The 24,434-nt window shown below is 46.6% G+C and overlaps 2 protein-coding genes across 3 annotated transcripts in view; both read right to left on the bottom strand.

Annotated features, from left to right (window-relative positions):
* The window catches only part of Naxe (NAD(P)HX epimerase), a 235,326-nt gene that overhangs the window by 132,569 nt on the left and 78,323 nt on the right, over positions 1-24,434 (bottom strand). The window lies entirely within an intron of this gene.
* LOC137648918 (transcription initiation factor IIB-like) overlaps positions 1-24,434 on the bottom strand; it is a 65,390-nt gene that overhangs the window by 37,505 nt on the left and 3,451 nt on the right. Inside the window, exons 2-4 of the mRNA XM_068382106.1 lie at positions 22,386-22,499; positions 4,077-4,263; positions 3,154-3,267 (exon numbers count right to left, since the gene is read on the bottom strand). Of these exons, the coding sequence (XP_068238207.1) occupies positions 3,154-3,267; positions 4,077-4,263; positions 22,386-22,499 (415 nt within the window). The remainder of the gene's footprint in view (positions 1-3,153; positions 3,268-4,076; positions 4,264-22,385; positions 22,500-24,434) is intronic.

Genomic DNA, 24,434 nt, shown 5'->3' with positions numbered 1-24,434 from the left:
GGGGGAAGTCACCATGAAGTCCACTCCTCTCTTTCTCTTCAGCGTAGGAGAGACAGCCGCTGGTTTGTTACCCTGGCCGGCGAGTGCTGGTTTCATAACCCTCACTAACGCCCATGCCAGCGGACCAAACCAAGTCTGCTGCTCCAAGGACACAGAGTCCGAAATCCTCGCTAAGGTGAAAGGGATCGGGCGATCCTTTGGAGTGGACACGACGGTACCTGCCTGAAAAGAAGGTGGGGAAGAATGCTGTACTGACCTGTCTTCGTCCTGCACTACCAACCTGTGCTTGGATGGAGGTGATCCCGAGTGCCGTCTAGGAGCACGCGTCCCTGCTGCTACCACCGGCTGTGGAATTCGCCGCGAACGATGGTCGCGCGAGGGCGAATAGTCACCCGGGAGTGCGGGCGCACAGGTGGATGATCGCGCGGGCACGCAGGCGAGCGGGTTCGCGCGGCCGCGCGCAGGCAAGCGGTCGCGCGGGGCGCGCAGGCGAGCGGTTCGCGCGGGCGCGAGGGTGGGCAGGTAAATGAACACGTGTCCGAGGCGACGAACACAAGCGTTGGCACGACGGCGAGGGATCGTGCTGCCGCGTGGGTGAGGAAGATCGCTGGCAATGTAGATCCACAGGCGATCGATGACGAGCTGTGGTATGTCGACGCACTGATGTGCGATGGTGAGCAGCATGCGCAGATGAATGACCGCGTAATGGTAAGCGATGGCAAGCAGCATGCGTAGGTGAATGATCGCGTGATAGGGTGCGATGGTGATCAGCATCCGCAGGAGGGCGATCGTTCAGGGTTGTGCGATGAGGAGCAGCATGCGTAAGCGGGCGATCGTGCAGGGGTAAGCGAGGGCGAGCAGCATGCGCAGGTGAATGATCGCGTGAAAGGGTGCGATGGTGATCAGCATGCGCAGGAGGGGGATCGTTCAGGGTTGTGCGATGAGAAGCAGCATGCGTAAGCGGGCGATCATGCAGGGTCGTGCGATGGCGAGCAGCATGCGCAGGAGGGCGATCGTGCAATGGCGAGCAGCATGCGCAGGAGGGCGATCGTGCAATGGCGAGCAGCATTTGCAGGCGGGCGATCGCGCGATGGCGAGCTAGAAGCTGGCGAACCATGTTCCTTCAGGGGCGTTGGCGAACGTCGGCGCGCTAGTTGTCGCTGTTGAATAGGCGATACTAAGATCGCCTGTGCGCGCTGGCAAGCAGGAAAACGCTGGCGAGGAGGTAATCGCTGGCGTGTAGGTGATCGCTGGCGAGCAGAAGGTCGACGCGTGTCCTGTGAGAGGACAGGTGGTGCGGCGCGTTCACGAGCAGGAACGGGAAGATCGCTGGCGCGCAGGCGAACATGTGTTTCTGACACAAGCGCAGCACGATGTTGCGTAGCCACAGGACCAGGCGGAAGGTGAGCAGGGAGTTCAGCAGGAACTAAAGGGTAGTCAGAGACCGCAGGGCGATGGTCCTCAAATGAGCGCTGACGCTCGGAAGAGAGCTGACGAGCAGGAGAGCGCTGGCGAGGGGGGTGAACATCAGGAGAGAGCCGACGAGCAGGTGAGCGTCGGCGAGCAGGAGATCGTCGACGAGCAGGAGAGCGCTGGCGAGCAGGAGATCGCTGGCGAGCAGGTGAGCGCTGGCAAGCAGGAGAGCGCTTGTGCGCTAGCCCTGCTCGCGTAAGGGAAGAATCCCTTAGCCCCGAAGGGACCGTTGCCCGTCGGGTGACGAGTTCTCCAGAAGGCGAAGATCCGGCAGGAGATGGTGAGCGGTCTGCAGAGAGGTTCAAGGAGGGCGGAGCAGTCGGTTGAGGCTGACGAGGAGAGTCCCCCCGGAGGACGAAGACCCGAAAAGGCGCCTCTTAGTCCCCCTGTAAGGGGAAGGGAGGCCCTTGTGGCGTAGAGGGCGGTGAGCCTTACGGCGGAGGCGGCCTCGGGGGAGATCGTCGGGACCATCGGTCCTCCGAAGGGGAGTCTCCGTCAAAACACTTCCCTCAGAAGGAAGCTGGGCAGCAGTCGAGACCGAAGGACTCACTTCCCCCTTCGAAGGATGTACGGAAGGAGGAGGAGAGCCTTGAGCACTGTCACCAGCAACAGCACCTGCGGCGGAAGGCCCAGCCACGTCGGAGGCTTCTGTCACCACGACGTCGACAATAGACAGAGGGTCTACCTCTGCTACCACCGGCGACTGTTTAACAGCGGCCCCCAACGAGACAAGGTCAATAAGATCGACCCTGGAGGGCAAGCCCTTAAGCCCCAGGGACGACCAAATCTGTAAAAGATCATCACTGGATAAGGCATTATTATCAATAACCTCCCCCGGAGGAGGAGGGGGAACCGCCTCGCTATGGGAGGCGACGCCCTCTCCCCCCACCGAAGGTAGGGAAACAGAACAAGGGCCTGCGCTCCCACTCGGACGACTCTCCTTAGGAGGCGGACGAGGGGGAGCTTCGGAGGAGGTTTGGGCGGCAGAAGAAGAGTCCCGAGAACCTTCCTCCTTCAAGGCTAACCCCGGAGGAGAACGGTCTCTCTTGGACTTCTTCTTACGCCGACGGCCAAACCTCTCCCACTGGGAGGCAGACCACTCCCTGCACTCACGGCACATGTTATCCTGGTCGCACCGTCGGCCCCGACATTGAGGGCAGAGGGTGTGTGGATCCGTAATAACGTGCGACATGAAAGTCCCACAAGGACGGCCGGCAACTCCAGGGCATGTACGCATAGTAAAGAAAATAACTGAAGGTCAACTTCCAACCAATCACACATGCTGAAAAGAAAAAGCAGAAAATTAAAGGCTGTCATGAAGGCGATGAGCAGACACGTCTGATCACCGCCGAGCCAAAAGTGAAGTGAAGCAAGTCACCGGTGTGTGGAGGGGGGAGGGGTAGCAAGCTACCCTTCCCCACCCCCCGCTAACTAGCGCGGGGGGTAATTAACCCTCGTTAAAAACTATTGGCTCGTCATTTCAGCTGCGCTAAAAGTAATACCCTTTGTAAATAGCGTGGTTTGTATTTCGGTTACGAAACAAAGGTAAATATGATGTCACTACTTCGCGGAATTTCACCTATCGCGGCCGGGTCTGGAACCTATCTACCGCGATAAACGAGGGTTCACTGTATTCCTACGCAAAACTTTAAAGATATTCCTACGCAAAACTTTACTTACTTGCTTAAAAAGAACATTAGCTCTGTCTACAATGGCTTTGGGAAGGTTGATTTTGTCGGCCATGTTGGCTATCTCCCTGAAAGCATTGATGAGGGCTCTGTCTGAACTGCTCATCTGAAATATCAAAATGACATAAGATATATTAGTTCAACAAAACCTTTTATTTATCTTGGTTTTACTATACACTGCGTTCCTCTGGGAAACTTAAAAAAAAAACATTAAAAGTTAATTTTTAACCCTTTTACCCCCAAAGGACGTACTGGTACATTTCACAAAAGCCATCCCTTTACCCCCATGGACGTACCGGTAAGTCCTTGCAAAAAAATTGCTATACATTTTTTTTTCTTCATATTTTTGATCATTTTTTGAGAAAATTCAGGCATTTTCCAAGAGAATGAGACCAACCTGACCTCTCTATGACAAAAATTAAGGCTTTTAGAGCAATCTAAAAAAAATATACTGCAAAATGTGCTGGAAAAAAATAACCCCCTGGGGGTTAAGGGTTGGAAATTTCCAAATACCCTGGGGGTAGGGTTAAAGATGGTTTTTTTGCAAAAATGCAAGAGGTCTAAGTTACACTAATGCAGTGCAAATCCATCCTTACGAAAGAATGTAGAGACAAAATTAACTAAAAAAAAAAGATGACTGACTGAAATTAAGTCACCTTGATTATAACCTAAAATGCAACATTGAACAAAAACGTAATCTTGACAATTAAAAATTCTACCATGACAATTAATAACTCCACCATGACAATTGTAAATTAAAATGTAACCTTCACCACACAAAATTCTTGAAATACCTGCGGGAATACGGCGAGAACCCTTATTTTCAAAAAGGTAATCATAACCATGCCAAGAATTTCCTTCCTTTCTACATTGATCTCATTTTTCTCTCTGGTATATATGATAATAAAAACTTACTGATCTTCTGTTTTGAAATCTTGGACCACCAAATGCTTCGAACCCAGCACCGCCTGCTCCTGGACCAATAATGGTAGACAAATCAGAACCATTCAGTAGAGGATTTTCTGCCCCACCAACACGAGAAGGATCGCTGTTAGCTTTCTCGTTACTGAAGGTACGCCACTCAGAGCCTACATCTATAACCCTGTAGAGAGTGAAAAATAAGCATCAGAATTACAAGAAAACTACAGATGAAAGACTACGAACATCCGAGTCATATGCATTTCAGTGCTAATCAATTACAGCAATGCGTATCTCACAGCAACAGCAGACAATAAAGGGCTACCTATACTCCATTTCTTTTAGCGAGGCATATTTGCACCGACTCGCAACGGTGCCCCTTTAGCTCGGAAAAGTTTCCTGATCGCTGATTGGTTGGACAAGATAATTCTAACCAATCAGCGATTAGGAAACTTTTCCGAGCTAAAAGGGCACCGTTGCGAGTCGGTGCAAATATGCCTCGCTAAAAGAAATGGACTATAGTGTGATTACCTACAATTTTATCATTCATTGCCAGTAATTGATACTCGGTATACCACTATACCATGAATTATTATCAATATTAATGAGGGATACAAAGACAAGATGTTTAGATGCATTGGGAAAAGCTACTATAACACTTTTCCAGTTTGGCTTTTAGTGAGAATGGGAGGAACACAAAGAAACCAATAAAAGAGTACCCAGAGATGAACATCATTACATCCGCCAACAAAGTTGGGAAGTTATATTTTTGCCCAGGTTTGTCTATTTGTGGACAACTTCCTGGCCACAATTTTACTCATTGAGTAGTGAAACTTTCAGGGATTAAATGTTATATTGAGACGTGGAAGTGATTCAATTTTAAAATTCAATAAGTCCTAAGTCAAAGGTCAAGTTTGAGCAAAAGGTGGACCGAATTAACCCTAAGGCAAGCTGATTTCGAGAAATAAGCTGCCGTGGCGGAGGCCTGGACTCTCAGAGTGTTTCTTTTAGTTATTATTATTATTATTATTATTATCATTATTATTATTATTATTGTTATTATTATTATAACTATTATTATTATTACTACTAGCTAAGCTACAACCCTAGTTGGAAAATTAGGATATTATAAGCCCAAGGGATCCTACAAGTAAAAATAGCCCATAGAGGAAAGGAAATAATGAAATAAACTACATGAGAAGTAATGAACAATTAAAATAACATATTTTAAGAACTGCAACAACATCATAATACAGGGTAACTACAAAATGATATTTTAATTATAAAATGAATTTTTTAATATACTTACCCGGTAAATATATAATAGCTGACGCTCCGGCGGCTCGACAGAAAAACACAAAAACTCGCGAGCGATCGCTATGAAGGTTGCGGGTGTGCCCACCAGCGCCAACTATCGGCCAGATACCGCATATACATGTAAACAGCTCCAATTTTATAATTAAAATATCATTTTTAAATATTTAACTTAGCCGGTGAATATATAATAGCTGATTCACACCCATGGTGGTGGGTAGAGACCAGAATAAATAAAGTTTACAGCGTATATGCTTAGAGTTTTTGACAGTTATATCATAACAAAACCCAAATATATATAGGTACCTGGTAAGGAAGTTGACTTAGACGATTACTCTGCCTTGTTAGTCTGTCTTCCTCACGAAGCCCAGCGATCCTCTTAGGATGCTGAAAGACTCCTAGGAGCTGAAGTATCAAGGGCTGCAACCCATACAACAGGACCTCATCAAACCCCTAATCTGGGCGCTCTCAAGAAATGACATTTGACCACCCGCCAAATCAACCAGGATGCGAAAGGCTTCTTAGCCTTCCGTACAACCCAAAAACAAGATTAAAAACATTTCAAGAGACAGATTAAAAGGATATTGGAATTAAGGGAATGTAGTGGTAGAACCCTCACCCACTACTGCACTCGCTGCAACGAATGGACCCAGTGTGTAGCAGTCCTCGTAAAGAGTCTGGATATCTTTTAAGTAAAATTACGCGAATACCGACTTGCTTCTCCAAACGGTCGCGTCCATAATACTTTGCAGAGATCTATTTTGCTTAAAGGCCACGGAAGTTGCTATAGCTCTTACTTCGTGCGTCTTAACCTTAAGCAAGCATCGGTCTTTTTCATTCAAGTGAGAATGAGCCTCTCGTATTAAAAATCTGATAAAATATGACAAAGCATTCTTTGACATAAGCAATGATGGTTTCTTAACTGAGCACTATAATGCCTCAGATCCACCTCGTAAGGACTTAGTACGCGCTAAGTAGAACTTAAGAGCTCTAACTGGACACAGCACTCTTTCAAGTTCGTTGCCTACGATCTCTGACAGGCAAGGTATATCAAAGGACTTAGGCCAAGGACGAGAAGGCAGTTCATTTTTGGCCAGGAAACCAAGTTGAAGTGAACATGTGGCTTTTTCTGTAGAAAAGCCGATGTTCTTACTGAAGGCATGAATTTCACTGACCCTTTTAGCCGAAGCCAAGCACACTAGGAAAAGCGTCTTGAGGGTGAGATCCTTCAGGGAGGCTGAATGTAATGGCTCAAACCTGTCTGACATGAGGAACCTTAGGACCACGTCTAAGTTCCATCCAGGCGTTGCCAAACGACGTTCCTTAGAGGTCTCGAAAGACTTAAGGAGATCTTGGAGATCTTTATTGTTGGAAAGATCTAAGCCTCTATGATGAAAGACTGAAGCCAACATGCTCCTGTAGCCCTTAATCGTGGGAGCTGAGAGGGAGCGAACATTTCTCAGATGTAAAAGAAAATCTGCGATTTGGGCTACAGAGGTACTGGAAGAGGACACAGATGCTGACTTGCACCAGTCTCGAAAGACTTCCCACTTCGACTGGTATACTCTGATGGTAGAAGCTCTCCTAGCTCTCGCAATCGCACTGGCTGCCTCCTTCGAAAAGCCTCGAGCTCTTGAGAGTCTCTCGATAGTCTGAAGGCAGTCAGACGAAGCGCGGGGAGGCTTTGATGAACATTCTTTACGTGGGGCTGACGTAAGAGATCTACCCTTAGAGGAAGACTTCTTGGAATGTCTACCAGCCATTGAAGTACCTCGGTGAACCACTCTCTCGCGGGCCAGAGGGGAGCAATCAACGTCAACCTTGTCCCTTCGTGAGAGGCGAACTTCTGCAGTACCTTGTTGACTATCTTGAATGGTGGGAATGCATATAAGTCCAGATGAGACTAATCCAGTAGAAACGCGTCTATGTGGATCGCCTCTGGATCTGGGACTGGTGAGCAATAGATTGGTAACCTTTTGGTCAACGAGGTGGCAAAGAGGTCTATGGTGGGTTGACCCCAAGTCGCCCAAAGACTCTTACACACGTCCTTGTGGAGGGTCCATTCCGTGGGTATCACTTGACCCCTCCGACTGAGACAGTCTGCCAAGACGTTCAAGTCCCCCTGGATGAATCTCGTCAACAGGGAGATGTCTCGATTTCTTGACCATATGAGAAGGTCCCTTGCGATCTCGTACAGCGTGAGGGAGTGTGTGCCTCCTTGCTTGGAGATGTACGCCAAAGCTGTGGTGTTGTCTGAGTTGACCTCTACCACTTTGTTTCGAAGAACGCTTTCGAATTTCATCAAGGCCAAGTGGACTGCTAATAGCTCCTTGCCGTTGATGTGCATGCTCTTCTGACTTGAGGCCCACAGACCCGAGCATTCCCGACCGTCCAGGGTCGCACCCCAACCCAAATCCGACGCGTCTGAGAACAACACGTGGTTTGGGTTCTTGACTGCTAGGGATAGTCCCTCTCTCAGACTGATATTGCTGTCCCACCATTTCAGACATGCCTTTACTGGTTCGGAGACTGGGATTGATACCGTCTCTAACGTCTTGTCCTTGTTCCAGTGAGAGGCTAGATGGAACTGGAGAGGTCGAAGGTGTAGTCTCCCTAGCGAGACAAACTGCTCCAGGGATGAGAGAGTCCCTACGAGACTCATCCAACTCCTGACTGAACAACGCTCTCTTTTCAGCATTAGCTGGACTTTGAGCAGGGCTTGTTCTATTTGGGTGGCAGACGGAAAAGCCCGAAAAACTGGACTGCGAATCTCCATCCCCAAATATAGAATAGTCTGGGATGGGATCAGTTGGGACTTTTCTAGGTTGACCAAAAGTCCCAACTCCTTGGCCAGACCCAACGTCCAATGTAGATCCTGCAGACAGCGATGACTGGACGATGCTCTGAGAAGCCAGTCGTCCAAGTACAGGGAGGCTCGGATTCCCGATAGATGGAGGAATTTTGCCACATTCCTCATGAGCCTCGTAAACACGAGAGGAGCAGGACTGAGGCCAAAGCACAGGGCTCGAAACTGGTACACCACATTCCTGTAAACAAACCTCAGAAACGGTTGGGAATCCGGGTGTATAGGAATGTGGAAGTACGCATCTCGTAGGTCGAGAGAGACCATCCAGTCTCCTTCTCTGACCGCTGCTAAGACGGACTTCGTGGTCTCCATCGTGAATTTTGTTTTTGTAACAAAAACGTTGAGCGCACTGACGTCTAGCACCGGTCTCCAACCTCCTGTATGCTTTGGGACTAGGAAGAGACGGTTGTAAAACCCCGGTGATTGAAGGTCCGAGACTTTCACCACATCTCCCTTCTCTAGCAACAGAGACACTTCTTGATTTAGGGCTTATCTCTTTGACTCCTCTCGGTACCTGGGAGAGAGGTCTATGGGAGTTGTTACTAAAGGAGGTTTGCGTACAAACGGTATTTTGTACCCCTCTCTGAGCAACAGAACAGACTCTTGGTCTGCACCCCTCTTCTCCCAGGCCTGCCAGAAGCTCTTCAATCTGGCACCTACCGCTGTCTGAGGCTGTGGACAGTCAGACTCTGCCACGGGAGGACTTGGCTCCTCTCTTCTTACCTCTCTTTCCCTCGGCACGAGAGCTTCCCCTGCTGGGAGCTCTGCCACGAAAGGGCGGGATAAATCTAGATGCAGGAGTCTCGATCCTGGGTCTCACAGCAAAGGATGCAGAAGGAGCCCCTTTGCGAGCAGAGGACGCCATCAGGTCATGGGTGTCCTTCTGCACAAGCGAAGCAGCTATATCCTTAACCAGCTGTTGCGGGAACAAGGCTGCTGATAAGGAAGCAAAGAGCAGTTCCGATCTCTGACAGGGAGTAACTCCTGCAGAAAGGAAAGAGCAAAGGGTTTCTCGCTTCTTTAAGACTCCCGACGTAAAGGTGGAGGCGAGCTCATTGAAGCCATCGCGGATGGCTTTATCCATACAGGACATGATAAGTAAGGAAACATCTTGGTCGGCCGACGAGATCTTCCTACTTAAAGCTCCTAATGACCAGTCAAGAAAGTTAAACACTTCAAAGGCCCTGTATACGCCTTTAAGCAGATGGTCAAGGTCCGAGGAGGACCAACAAATCTTCGAGCGTCTCATGGCCAGGCGACGGGGAGAGTCTACGAGGCTTGAGAAGTCACCCTGGGCAGAGGCAAGGACTCCCAAGCCGAGAACTTCTCCCGTGTCATACCAGACGCTCGATCTTGAAGGAAGCTTAGAAGGAGGGAAGGCAAAGGCCGTCTTCCCCAAACTCCTCCTGGTAACCAACCAGTCGCCTAGAAGATGTAAAGCCCTCTTGGAAGAGCGAGAAAGCACTAGCTTAGTAAAGGCTGGCTTGGTAGCAGGTAAGCCTAGAGCAAACTCAGACGGAGGCGAACGAGGAGCAACAGCAACAAAGTGATCTGGAAAAAGATCCTTGAAAATCAACATGATCTTCTTAAAGTCCATTGAAGGAGGAACCGCCTTAGGTTCATCTACATCTGAAGGATTATCATCAGGATTAGGATCAGCAACGTCCTCATCTGAAGGAGCTTCGTCCGATAACTGCTGAGTTACAAGCAAGGGCGAGACCTGCCTTGGTGGCAATGCTTGACAAGCCGAGTCCACACGCACCTGAGCATCAGTAGCAGTCCAGGACGCTACGTCATGTAACTGCTTAACGGACTGACTGTCAACAACAACAGGAGCGGGAGGACGCTCGACATCAACTCGAGACTGCCTTGACTGCCTAGACTGAGCAGTCAAAACAACTCTTGACTGCGGTGCTTGACGCTCAACGTCAAAACAAGTCAACTTGGCTGGCTGGCGAACGTCCTGAACGTCAACAAGAGCATTCGGCAGCGGCTGAACGTCCACATGCGGCTGAAAATCAACACGGGACTGCATCGAGTGAGGCTCTACGACACGTGACTGACGTGACTTTGTAACGCCAACGTCAACAGGACGAGCAAAGGCTCGTTTGGGCGGCTGACGGCCAGGATCTCGATCAGCTAAACGGCGAGGATCATCATGAACCTTTTCAGCAGAATAGTCCTCCATAAGAGAGGCAAGCTTATTCTGCATGTCTTGCAGTACAACCCATTTAGGATCAACGGGAATGGGTGCGGTAAGAGACGAGGGTAACGTCTGTGACTGCAAAACATTGCCTACACTAAGACTCTCAGAGCCTGTGTTACGCTTCTGTTTAGGCGGCGAGCAGTCTTCCGATGACTGCACAGGGTCAGAGCTGTCCCAATGGCTACAACCAGGACGCTGGACCTGTCCTGAAGGGACTGACTTTCGCTTTAAGGGTCTCGAAACCTTGCTCCACGGTTTCTTACGCGAAAAGCCTTCGGATGACGAGGAGAAAACCGTCTCGCTCGTCTTATGGTAGGGGCGGTCTTGACGAGACACGCCTGAAACCATAGAGGGAACGTCTGTTCGCTGATTAAAGCCTCTCGAACTCATAAGTCCTACGACATTACTTCTCCTTGGGGCTTGGGAGCTTGCAAGAGGTCTCGGACTAGGCGAACGACAGGCACGAACAGACGAACCCTCGGTCGCAACACTGATAACACTTTGCGCACTAATCACTTTCCCACGATTTTCTAATGTGGCACTCTGACACTTTAATTCTTTTACGTCCGCCATGAGTTGATTACGGTCCGTAGCTAACGACTCAACTCTCTCGCCCAAAGCATGAATGGCACGTAACATATCCCGCATTGATGGTTCCTGAGTGCTAGTAGAGGGTTCAGGCACAACTACTACAGGGGAAGGATTAGGTTCAGGGGCATGGGAGGAGGAAAATTCTAACGATCTAGAGGAACTTCTCCTCACCCTATCTCTCTCTAGCTTACGAGAATATTTGTCAAACTCAAGCCAATCGAATTCCGAAAGACCCACGCACTCCTCACACCGATCTCCTAATTGACAGGTTTTACCCCCGACAATTAGAACACACAGTATGTGGGTCAAGAGAGGCCTTTGGAAGACGCTTATTGCAATCCCTAGCATTACATTTACGAAATCTAGGAATTGGAGAAGGGTCAGCCATTTTGAAAAGTCAAAGAAAGTCCAAAAAACAATCCAAAGTCATCAACAATTAAATCTATACAAAAAAGAGTTCAAGAGTTTAAGTTGAAGATAAAACACCTGCACTGCGAAAGCTCAAACCAAAAGGAAGTACTTCACCAAGACTGTTGAAAAATGGTATTTTAATTATGAAATAAATTTTTGAATATACTTACCCGGTGAATATATAGCTGCAACTCTGTTGCTCGACAGACAAAAACTGTACAAAAAAAACTCGCCAGCGATCGCTATACAGGTTGCGGGTGTGCCCATCAGCGCCATCTGTCGGCCAGATACCAAGCTCTATGTAAACAAAGACTCAATTTTCTCCTCGTCCCACTGCGTCTCTATTGGGGAGGAAGGGAGGGTCATTTAATTTATATATTCACCGGGTAAGTACATTCAAAAATTTATTTTACAATTAAAATATCATTTTTAAATATTTAACTTAGCCGGTGAATATATAGCTGATTCACACCCAGGATGGTGGGTAGAGACCAGTAAAATATGTTTACATTTTATGAGCTAAGAGTTTTTATTTCATTTTAGAAGTTATCAAAATAACAAAACAAAATAAACAGGTACCTGGTAAGGAAGTCGACTTGAACGATTACTCTGCCTTGAAAGTACGTCTTCCTTACGGAGCCTCGCGATCCTCTTAGGATGCTGATAGACCCCTAGGAGCTGAAGTATCAAGGGCTGCAACCCATACAACAGGACCTCATCAAACCCCTAATCTAGGCGCTCTCGAGAAATGACTTTGACCACCCGCCAAATCAACCAGGATGCGAAAGGCTTCTTAGCCTTCCGGACAACCCATAAAAACAACATTAAAAACATTTCAAGAGAAAGATTAAAAGGATATGGAATTAGGGAATTGTAGTGGTTGAGCCCTCACCCACTACTGCACTCGCTGCTACGAATGGTCCCAGTGTGTAGCAGTTCTCGTAAAGAGACTGGACATCCTTTAGATAAAAAGACGCGAACACTGACTTGCTTCTCCAATAGGTTGCGTCCATTATACTTCGCAGAGATCTATTTTGCTTAAAGGCCACGGAAGTTGCAACAGCTCTAACTTCGTGCGTCTTTACCTTAAGCAAAGCTCGGTCTTCCTCACTCAGATGTGAGTGAGCTTCTCGTATTAACAATCTGATAAAGTATGATAAAGCATTCTTTGACATAGGCAAAGATGGTTTCTTAACTGAACACCATAAAGCTTCAGATTGGCATCGTAAAGGTTTGGTACGCTTTAAATAGAACTTAAGAGCTCTAACAGGGCATAAGACTCTTTCTAGTTCATTGCCTACGATCTCCGATAAGCTGGGAATATCGAAAGATTTAGGCCAAGGCCGAGAAGGCAGCTCATTTTTGGCTAGAAAACCAAGTTGTGGCGAACAGGTGGCTTTTTCTGACGAAAATCCGATGTTCTTGCTGAAGGCATGAATCTCACTGACTCTTTTAGCCGAGGCTAAGCATACCAGGAAAAGAGTCTTTAGAGTGAGATCTTTCAGGGAGGCTGATTGTAACGGCTCAAACCTGTCTGACATGATGAATCTTAGCACCACGTCTAAATTCCATCCAGGGGTAGCCAAACGACGCTCCTTGGTGGTCTCAAAAGACTTAAGGAGGTCTTGAAGATCTTTATTGTTGGAAAGATCTAAGCCTCTATGCCGGAAGACCGATGCCAACATGCTTCTGTAGCCCTTGATAGTGGGAGCTGAAAGGGATCGTCCTTTTCTCAGGTATAAGAGAATCTCAGCTATTTGAGCTACAGAGGTACTGGTCGAGGATACAGAAACTGACTTGCACCAGTCTCGGAAGACTTCCCACTTCGACTGGTAGACTCTAATGGTGGATGCTCTCCTTGCTCTAGCAATCGCACTGGCTGCCTCCTTCGAAAAGCCTCTAGCTCTCGAGAGTCTTTCGATAGTCTGAAGGCAGTCAGACGAAGAGCGAGGAGGCTTTGGTGTACCTTCTTTACGTGAGGCTGACGTAGAAGGTCCACCCTTAGAGGAAGACTTCTGGGAACGTCTACTAGCCATCAAAGTACCTCGGTGAACCATTCTCTCGCGGGCCAGAGGGGAGCAACTAACGTCAACCTTGTCCCTTCGTGAGAGGCGAACTTCTGCAGTACCTTGTTGACAATCTTGAACGGTGGGAATGCGTAGAGATCCAGATGTGACCAATCTAGGAGGAAGGCATCTATATGTATTGCTGCTGGGTCCGGGACTGGGGAGCAAAAGATTGGAAGCCTCTTGGTCAGCGAGGTTGCAAAGAGATCTATGGTTGGTTGGCCCCAAGTGGCCCAAAGTCTCTTGCACACATCCTTGTGGAGGGTCCATTCTGTTGGAATTACTTGCCCTTTCCGACTGAGACAATCTGCTATGACATTCAAGTTGCCTTGGATGAACCTCGTTACTAGGGAGATGTCTTGACATTTTGACCAGATGAGCAGGTCCCTTGCGATCTCGTACAACGTCAGTGAGTGGGTACCTCCTTGTTTGGAGATGTACGCCAAGGCCGTGGTGTTGTCTGAGTTTACTTCCACCACTTTGCCTCGAAGGAGAGACTTGAAGCTTTTCAAGGCCAGATGTACTGCCAACAGCTCCTTGCAGTTGATATGCATGCTCCTCTGACTCGAGTTCCACAGTCCTGAGCATTCCCGACCGTCTAGTGTCGCGCCCCAGCCCACGTCCGATGCGTCCGAGAAGAGAACGTGGTTGGGAGTCTGAACAGCCAGGGGAAGACCCTCTCTTAGGTTGATATTGTCCTTCCACCAAGTCAGACAAGACTTCATCTTTTCGGAAATCGGGATCGAGACCGCTTCTAGCGTCTTGTCCTTTTTCCAGTGAAAAGCTAGATGGTATTGAAGCGGACGGAGGTGTAGTCTTCCTAGTGACACAAATTGTTCCAGGGATGACAGCGTCCCTACCAGACTCATCCACAGCCTGACTGAGCAGCGTTCCTTCTTCAGCATGTTCTGGATGAATAACAGGGCTTGACTTATTCTGGGGGCCGACGGAAAAGCCCGAAAAGCTAGACTGTGAATCTCCATCCCTAAATACATAATAGTTTGGGATGGGACCAGTTGCGACTTTTCCAAATTGACTAGGAGTCCCAATTCCTTGGTCAGATCTAGAGTCCACTTGAGATCCTTCAGACAGCGAAGACTGGAAGAGGCTCTGAGAAGCCAGTCGTCCAAATAAAGGGAGGCTCGGATGTCCGATAAGTGGAGGAATTTGGCCACATTCCTCATCAGCCTCGTAAACACGAGAGGAGCTGTGCTTAGGCCAAAGCACAGGGCCCGAAACTGGTAGACCACATTTTCGAAAACGAATCTCAGAAAAGGTTGGGAGTCTGAGTGAATGGGGACGTGGAAGTAGGCGTCCCTTAGGTCTAGGGAGACCATCCAGTCTTCCCTTCTGACCGCTGCTAAGACTGACTTTGTGGTCTCCATGGAGAACTTCGTCTTTGTGACAAAGACATTCAGAGCACTGACGTCTAGCACCGGTCTCCACCCTCCTGTCTTCTTTGAAACTAGGAAGGGGCGGTTGTAGAATCCCGGTGATTGAAGGTCCGAGACTTTGACCACCGCTCCCTTCTCTAGCAAAAGACACTCTTCCAGTTTCAGGGCTTGTCTCTTTTCTTCCTCTCTGTACCTGGGAGAGAGATCGATGGGAGACGTTGCTAGAGGGGGTTTGTGTACAAAAGGGATTTTGTACCCCTCTCTGAGCAACTTCACAGATTGTGAATCTGCGCCTCTCCTCTCCCAGGCTTGCCAGAAGTTCTTGAGTCTGGCTCCCACTGCTGTCTGAAGTTGCGGGCAGTCAGACTCTGCCCTTAGAGGACTTGGAACCTTTCTTCTTCCCTCGCTTCCCTTTTATTATTATTATTACTATCCAAGCTACAACCCTAATTGGAAAAGCAAGATGCTATAAGCCCAGGGGCTCCAATAGGGAAAAATAGCCCAGTGAGGAAAGGAAATAAGGAAATAAATAACTGAAGAGAACAAATTAACAATAAATCATTCTAAAAAAAGTAATGTCAAAAGAGATATATCATATGTAAACTATTAACAACGTCAACAACAAATATGTCATATATAAACTATAAAAAGACTCATGTCCGCCTGGTCAACAAAAAAGCATTTGCTCCAACTTTGAACTTTTGAAGTTCTACTGATTCAACAACCCGATTAGGAAGATCATTCCACAACTTGGTAACAGCTGGAATAAAACTTCTGGAGTACTGAGTAGTATTGAGTCTTATGATGGAGAAGGCCTGGCTATTAGAATTAACTGCCTGCCTAGTATTACGAACAGGATAGAATTGTCCAGGGAGATCTGAATGTAAAGGATGGTCAGAGTTATGAAAAATCTTATGCAACATGCATAATGAACTAATTGAACGACGGTGCCAGAGATTAATATCTAGATCAGGAATAAGAAATTTAATAGACCGTAAGTTTCTGTCCAACAAATTAAGATGAGAATCAGCAGCTGAAGACCAGACAGGAGAACAATACTCAAAACAAGGTAGAATGAAAGAATTAAAACACTTCTTCAGAATAGATTGATCACCGAATATCTTAAAAGACTTTCTCAATAAGCCAATTTTTTGTGCAATTGAAGAAGACACAGACCTTATATGTTTCTCAAAAGTAAATTTGCTGTCAAGAATCACGCCTAAAATTTTGAAAGAGTCATACAAATTTAAAGAAACATTATCAATACTGAGATCCGGATGTTGAGGAGCCACCGTCCTTGACCTACTTACAATCATACTTTGAGTTTTGTTAGGATTCAACTTCATACCCCATAATTTGCACCATGCACTAATTTTAGCTAAATCTCTATTAAGGGATTCACCAACCCCAGATCTACATTCAGGGGATGGAATTGATGCAAAGAGAGTAGCATCATCTGCATATGCAACAAGCTTATTTTCTAGGCCAAACCACATGTCATGTGTATATAGTATGAAAAGTAATGGGCCAAGAACACTACCCTGTGGAACACCGGATATCACATTCCTATACTAACTATGGTGCCCATCAACAACAACTCTTTGAGATCTACTACTTAAAAAATCAATAATAATGCTAAGAAACGACCCACCCACTCCCAACTGTTTCAGTTTGAAAACAAGGGCCTCATGATTAACACGGTCAAAGGCAGCACTAAAATCAAGGCCAATCATACGAACTTCCCGACCACAATCAAGGGATTTCTGTACTGCATTGGAGATTGTAAGAAGGGCATCACATGCTCCAAGGCCTTTCCGAAAACCAAATTGCAAACTAGGGAATAGATGATTACCTTCAGCAAACCTATTAAGACGTTTTGCCAGACGACGTTCAAAAACTTTAGATAATATGGGAGTTATGGAAATTGGGCGGTAATCAGTGGGACTTGAGCTACCACAAACACATTTACATAGAGGAGTAACATTACCAATTCTCCAACAAGTGCTAAAAGCTCCTCTTCTTGCTAACTTGCGTAAAATAACAGATAACTTTGGAGCTAAAAAATCTGCTGTCTTTATAAAAAACAAGGGAAAAATACCATTAGGGTCTACACCTCCATAAGCATCAAGGTCCATCAACAGAGCTTTAATCTCACGAGATCGAAAAGCTAAACTAGTTAGTTTAGCCTCAGGAAAACAGGAATGAGGAAGTTCAAGTTTTTCATTACTCTGTTTACTGTCAAAAACATCAGCCAAAAGGGTTGCCTTTTCCTTTGGACAGTGAGTGACTGAGCCATCTGGTTTAAGTAAAGGAGGAACTGTTGCATCTACACCAAAGAGTGCAGATTTAAGGGTAGACCACCATTTATGTTCCTGAGTTGTACCAGAGAGGGTTTCTTTTATGATTAAATTGTACTCCTTTTCAATTGAGGCATAAACTCTCTGAGCAAAAGCTCGAAGCTGAGTATAGTTGTTCCAGGTTAAATCTGATCTGTTACCCTTCCAAAGGTGATAGGCCTCCTGCTTCTCCAAATAAGCACGTCTACAATCATCATTGAACCACGGTTTGTCCTTCACTCGGTACCTTAGCACACGAGAAGGGATACGCCTATCAATTATGTTGACTAGATTCTCATTCAAAGGGACAACAGGATCTACACTATTATATAATTGTGACCAATTCAAGCACAAAAGATCATGCAAAATCCCATTCCAGTCTGCTTGGGATTTCATATAAATTTTACAAGAATATGATATATCAGGGACAGGCTGCTCAGTCTTCACTAATAATGAAATCAAGGCATGATCAGAAGTCCCGACTGGAGAACCAACCTTACTAGTTATAACGCCAGGGGAGTCAGTGTATACGAGGTCCAAGCAATTACCAGACCTGTGAGTAGCTTCATTTATGATTTGCTCACAGCCTGATTCCGAGGCAAAGTCTAAAGCTCTTAAGCCATGGCGATCGGTAGGAGAGATAGAACTCAACCACTCCCTATGGTGAGCATTAAAATCACCAACAAAGACAAACGAAGCCTTTCTATCATCATCTTGTATCTTAGCCATAATGGTAAGAAGACAATCGAAGATAGAATCATCCATGTCTGGATTCCGGTAGATTGAACACAAATAAAAGTTGTTATGCCTGCCACAAACTTTTATTACCTGAATCTCATGACATCCACATTGATAGCAGGACTTATGAGAGGCAGGGTACTCGGTCCTAATATACACCGCCATTCCCCTGGCCCTAGGAATGGAATCACGTTTCAGCATTATTGGCTTCTTAAAACCAGTTATAAGGAGCTCAGATGAGTGCCTCATATTAGAAACCAAAGTTTCTGAGCACAAAAGAATATCATACTGTCTAGACGCAACTGTAAGGTCTCGGATATTAGCATGAAGACCACGAATATTGCAATACAGAAGACGACATTGACGAAATCTAGGACGTACTGGTCCCGGATCTCGCTCAATGTCTCCAGACAGCATAAGAATTAATAGAAATAAAAAAGAGACATCATACTTAAAAACTAGATTAACAAGAATTAAAACAAAAACAATATGTACAGAATAATAATAAAAGTGATTGATGATATCCATAGACTATAGTAAAAAGTCGGAAAAACTGGTCAACATGGAGGAGCCGATACACCATGCAAGGCTAAATACCCTCCAGGATAGCCACTTCAACTGAAGGGAGGACAGTAAGGATGGTTTTGAGAAGAAAAAATCAGAAAAAGGAAAAGACAACCTCTTGATAAACCACCAGGCATCCATGGCCCTTCTATTAAGCCTGCCCAACACACCATTTCAAAAAACCAAGAGGAAGAAAAAAAAATAAGATAGAATAGTGTGCCCGAGTGTACCCTCAAGCAAGAGAACTCTAACCCAAGACAGTGGAAGACCATGGTACAGAGGCTATGGCACTACCCAAGACTAGAGGACAATGGTTTAATTTTGGAGTGTCCTTCTCCTAGAAGAGCTGCTTACCATAGCTAAAGAGTCTCTTCTACCCTTACCAAGAGGAAAGTACACTGAACAAATTGCAGTGCAGTAATTAACCCCTTGGTGAAGAAGTGTTAAATATCTCATTGTTGTCAGATGTATGAGGAAAGACGAGAATATGTAAAGAATAGGCCAGACTATTCCGTGTAAGTGTAGGCAAAGAAAAAATAAGCCGTGACTAGAGAGAGGGGTCCAATGCAATACTGTCTGGCCAGTCAAAGGATCCAATACCTCGCTAGTGGTAGTATCTCAACGGGCGGCTGGTGCCCTGGCCAACCTACTACCTTCGGCACGAGCACCTCCTCTGCTGGAGGCTCTGCCACGAAAGGGCGGAATAAAGCGAGACGCTGGAGTGTCTATCCTCGGTCTAGCGGAAGATGAAGGCAAAGGGGGAGCTTTGCGAGCTGAGGACGCAACTAGATCGTGAGTGTCCTTCTGCACTAACGAAGCAGCAATTTCCTTTATCAAGACTTCTGGAAACAGGCACTTGGAAAGGGGAGCAAAGAGAAGCTCAGATCTCTGGCATGGTGTAACTCCAGCAGACAGGAACGAGCAGAGAGACTCTCGCTTTTTCAGGACTCCGGACATGAATGAGGCAGCTAGCTCATTGGACCCATCACGGACGGCCTTGTCCATGCAGGACATAATGAGCAAAGAAATATCTTTATCTGTCGAAGAGATTTTCCTGCTCAGGGCTCCTAAGCACCAGTCTAAAAAGTTAAAGACTTCAAAAGCCCTAAAGATCCCTTTCATAAGGTGGTCCAGGTCCGATGATGACCAACAAATCTTCGAGCGTCTCATGGCAAGGCGTCGGGGAGAGTCTACAAGACTTGAGAAGTCGCCCTGGGCAGAGGCAGGAACTCCCAAGCCGAGAACTTCTCCCGTGGCATACCAGACGCTCGATCTAGAAGAGAGTTTAGCTGGGGGAAAGGCAAATGCTGTCTTCCCTAAACTCTTCTTGGACTCTAACCAGTCTCCTATCAGCCGCAAAACTCTCTTAGACGAGCGTGCGAGGACGAGTCTAGTAAAAGCAGGTGCGGCAGAAGGCATGCCTAATACAAACTCTGACGGCGGAGAACAAGGAGCCACAGAAACAAACTGGTCAGGAAACAACTCTTTGAAAATAGCCAAGACTTTTCTAAAGTCCAAAGATGGTTGAGTTGACTTAGGCTCGTCCAGTTCTGATTGTTGATCATCTTGTTGTTCAGCAACATCATCATCAGAAAGTTCCTCATCCAAAAACTGATGAGGAAACGGCAACGGAGTGGGCAACGTCTGGTTCGCTGAGTCCGGTCGCACTGGTGCATGCGTGACGGAGCCGGACGCAACGTCATGGAACTGCTGCACAGTCTGTGAACTGTCAACAACCATGGGAGCGCGAGGACGCACAGCGTCTACCCGAGACTGTCTAGACCGACTGGGTTGAGCAGTGGAAACCACACCGGGTTGCGGAGGTTGACGCACCGCGTCAAAACAAGTCACCTCTGATGGTTGTTGAACGTCCTGAACGTCAACAACCACCTCCGTGCGTCGCTTAACGTCAACGTGCAGCTGGCAACCCACACTGGATCGCATCGGTGGAGGAACCACCTCAACTGGTAGACGCGAGAAGGTTACCTCAGCGTCAACAGGACGCACAACCGATCGCTTGGAAGGTTGTTGGCTAGAAGGTACGGCAGCCACCTTCTCCGCATGAAAGTCCTGCATCAAAGACGTAAGCTTGGACTGCATGTCTTGCAGCAAAGCCCATTTAGGGTCTACGGGAGCAGGTGCGGCGACAGACGGTGTTAGTGACTGAAGCGGTACCGCTTTGCCTCTCTTAGGTGGTGAGCAGTCATTAGATGACGGCACCGAGTCCGAACTGACCCAGTGGCTACAACCGGGACGTTGGACTTGTCCTGAAGGGACCGATTTACGTTTTAAAGGTCGTGAGACCTTGGTCCAAAGTTTCTTACTAGAAACACCTTCAGACGACGAGGTATAAATGGGCTCTCTCATCTTACGTAGGTAGGGGCGATCTTGGGGAGATACGCCTGATACCATGGAGGGAACGTCTGTTCGCTGATTAAAGCCTCTCGAACCCATGCGTCGTGCGACATTGCTTCTCCCCTGGACTTGGGAGCTTGCAAGAGATCCCGGACTAGGAGGACGACAGGCACGAACAGACGAACCCTCAAGCGCAACACTGTTCACAACACTTTCACTTGGCACTTTATCACTTCCCACTGCACTTTGGCACTTAAGCTCCTTAACATCCGCCATGAGTTGATTGCGGTCACTTGCAAGGGACTCAACTCTCTCCCCCAGGGCATGGATGGCACGCATCATTCGACTTGAACGATTACTCTGTCAGCCATCGATGGTTCCTGAGTGCTAGGAGGGGGGTTAGGAACAACCACTACAGGGGAAGGAATAGGTTGCGGGGCATGAGGAGAGGAAACATCAATAGACCTAGAAGAACTTCTCCTAATTCTATCTCTCTCTAGCCTGCGTGTGTACTTTTCAAATTCGATAAGATCGAATTCCGAAAGGCCCACGCACTCCTCACACCGATCTTCCAATTGACAGGTTTTACCCCGACAATTGGAACAAACAGTGTGAGGGTCGATAGAAGCCTTCGGAAGACGCCTAGAACAGTCCCTAGCATTGCATTTTCTAAATTTGGGAACTTGTGAAGGGTCAGCCATTTTGAATTGGTCAAGGGAAAATTCCAAAAAAACGATCTAAGTCATCAACAATGAATCCGATACAAAAAAAAGAGTTCAATGATTTATTTGAAAAAAAAACCCTGCACAGCGAAAGCTCAAAACCAGAATATAGTACTTCACCAAAGATGATGTGAAAAACTCCAGTTAGCAACAGCGAGTAAAGTACGTCTTGTCGACACGTCGACAGAGAGAAAATTGAGTCTTTGTTTACATAGAGCTTGGTATCTGGCCGACAGATGGCGCTGATGGGCACACCCACAACCTGTATAGCGATCGCTGGCGAGTTTTTTTTGTACAGTTTTTGTCTGTCGAGCAACAGAGTTGCAGCTATATATTCACCGGCTAAGTTAAATATTTAAAAACTTCAGGTTAACAGCGAGTAATGGTATGTCTTGTCGATCAGACCGACAGAGAAGAATTGGAGCTGTTTACATGTATATGCGGTATCTGGCCGATAGTTGGCGCTGGTGGGCACACCCGCAACCTTCATAGAGATCGCTCGCGAGTTTTTGTGTTTTTCTGTCGAGCCGCCGGAGCGTCAGCTATTATATATTCACCGGCTAAGTTAAATATTTAAAAAGACTTATTTCAGCCTGTTCAACATAAATACATTCGCTGCAATTCTGAACTTTTGAAAGATATGTATCAGCCTTGAAAGGACTTGATTTGACTTATAAAAGAAAGTTATTAGTAAAATATGTACGAGATCCGTGAAGCACACTGAATATTTCTCGTCATCTTACCTGTCTCCAACTACAAGGCCACATTCTGAGCAAATCTGGTCTCCAGCACGATAATCTTCGATAAGATGTGCATCTGGATGCTGAGGACAGCACACTTCATTGAATCTTCCCCTGCTGAAAAAAATAATAGTCCATATTTTACCAGTTTGGATGTAGTAACAATATATTTCTTTTTCCTTGTGAAACCAAAAATAATAGTAAAATCATATGGAAATATAATCATTGCTGATAAATATTCTATCGTTCAGTACAACAATAAGAAGTATAAAAAATGTATGCTGTATATCAAACAATGAACAGCCTCTACAACGCTTCCAAAAGGCTCAAATCACCGACACTTCTTTTCTAGGATAGTCTCTACAACTGTACATTACAATAATACAGTAAGTGCTGTATTATAAATTTTAAAATGCAAGTAAATAATATAAAGCACTGAACAATAAAAAAGATTCTTAAATGGTACGGTCTACAGAATTATTTGCAGCAAATAAAATATGAGAATACCAGAATAAAGTACTGTACCTGCAAACCTGCCCTAAACATACAATGAGATATGACAAATTTCAAAAGTAATTTCTATTTTTCCTAGCAATAAAAACCAGAGTCATTTCATTAGGGAGATTATTTCAGCACTCTGCTGGAATCGGTCATTAAAGTTGGATGACAAGTGGTTATCTAGCTAGTGAGGGTGCAGGCCGAGGAGCCACATAGCCATCACTTCTGACCTTTCAACGAGGGCTAAGAGGTGGTATGGTCATGTCATGAGAAGAGATGAACAGTATATTGGGAGGAGAGTGATGGAAATGGAGGTAAAAGGAACGAGAAGGAGAGGGAGACCAAAGGGAAGGTGGGTGGACTGTATCAAGGATGACCTTCGATCAAAGGGATTAACCGGTGATGAGGTGTGGGACAGAGGTAGATGGAGAAAGCTGACCAAAAACATCGACCCCACATAAAAGTGGGAAAAGATGTAAACAAATAAGAAGAAGAACGAGGACTAAGAGTGGTGGTTGAGGAGGGAAGTTGGATTAGGATTAAAGGACTAAGGTTTGTATGGCTAGGGAAAATACAAATTACGTTAAGAATTTGTCATTTGTTCCTACAAGTCAGGCAAACCCTACCCCTTTAACTAGGGAGACTCCCAGCTTGGTGGGTTGGAAGTCCCCTGGAACCCAAACTGGAAGGTTCACTTTCTTCCCTGAAAGTAATCAATACTTGATCTCAGGAGAAGCAAAACAATGACACCCACAGCTCCCTTCCTTTCATACGGACTGATAGGACCCTAGCAGTACAAACACACATGCCACCGTTGTCTGCTCATGGCTCTCCGGCAGAAGAGACACGGTATCCTGCACCGACGAGTTCTGCAACTCCCAACACCACCTCCGGAGTAACCTGTCAGAGAAGCGTAAAACTAGTGGGCTCTTCAAAACCAAGTTAGCCCACAGGTGTCTGCCTTCCCACACAACAGCATAAGACTCTTGTACTTCTCAAAAGCCTCAAAGGTCGACAACCTCGTTGGCTTTGCAAAGACCGTTAAAGCTCCTGACTACTGGTCAAGCCAGAAAAATACATGGAGAAAGGCTAAGGCCAAAGCCTCTATGGCCGCCTACCCAAGAGGCCGAGAATGACGTCCCTTTCACCTTGAGACTCTACAACAAGAACTCCATCAGCATGCAGACTTGACGGATCATCAGCAGAAGTGTAGACACAGTGTTCTACGTCATGTAGAATCTAGAGAGAAGGGAGGAGGCAGGATCTTGCTTGCCCTGCTGGATCTGAATGACTTCTCAGATCCTCAGCTCTGTTTACTCCTCTAATCCAGGGCCAAGTCCTTTAGAACCAACCATGGCAACTCCAACGAGGGTTTCAATCCTTAAGGGGCCACAAATTGTCAATCAATGTCTGATGTCCTCCCCTAGGTGGTGCCACGGTTGTTCCCTCAGGACATTATACTCTTCAAAGAAATTCTCAGACTCATGGTAGTCTACTTCAGCTGCCTCTGGATAGCAGCCCGAAGTCCTCAAGACATCCTGCCCCCAAGCATCC

This window comes from Palaemon carinicauda, chromosome 10 (genome assembly GCF_036898095.1).
Source record: "Palaemon carinicauda isolate YSFRI2023 chromosome 10, ASM3689809v2, whole genome shotgun sequence".
NCBI classification, from domain to species: Eukaryota; Metazoa; Arthropoda; class Malacostraca; order Decapoda; family Palaemonidae; genus Palaemon; species Palaemon carinicauda.
Note: the sequence above shows the minus strand (reverse complement) of the source record. Positions and strands in the feature narration are given on the sequence as shown.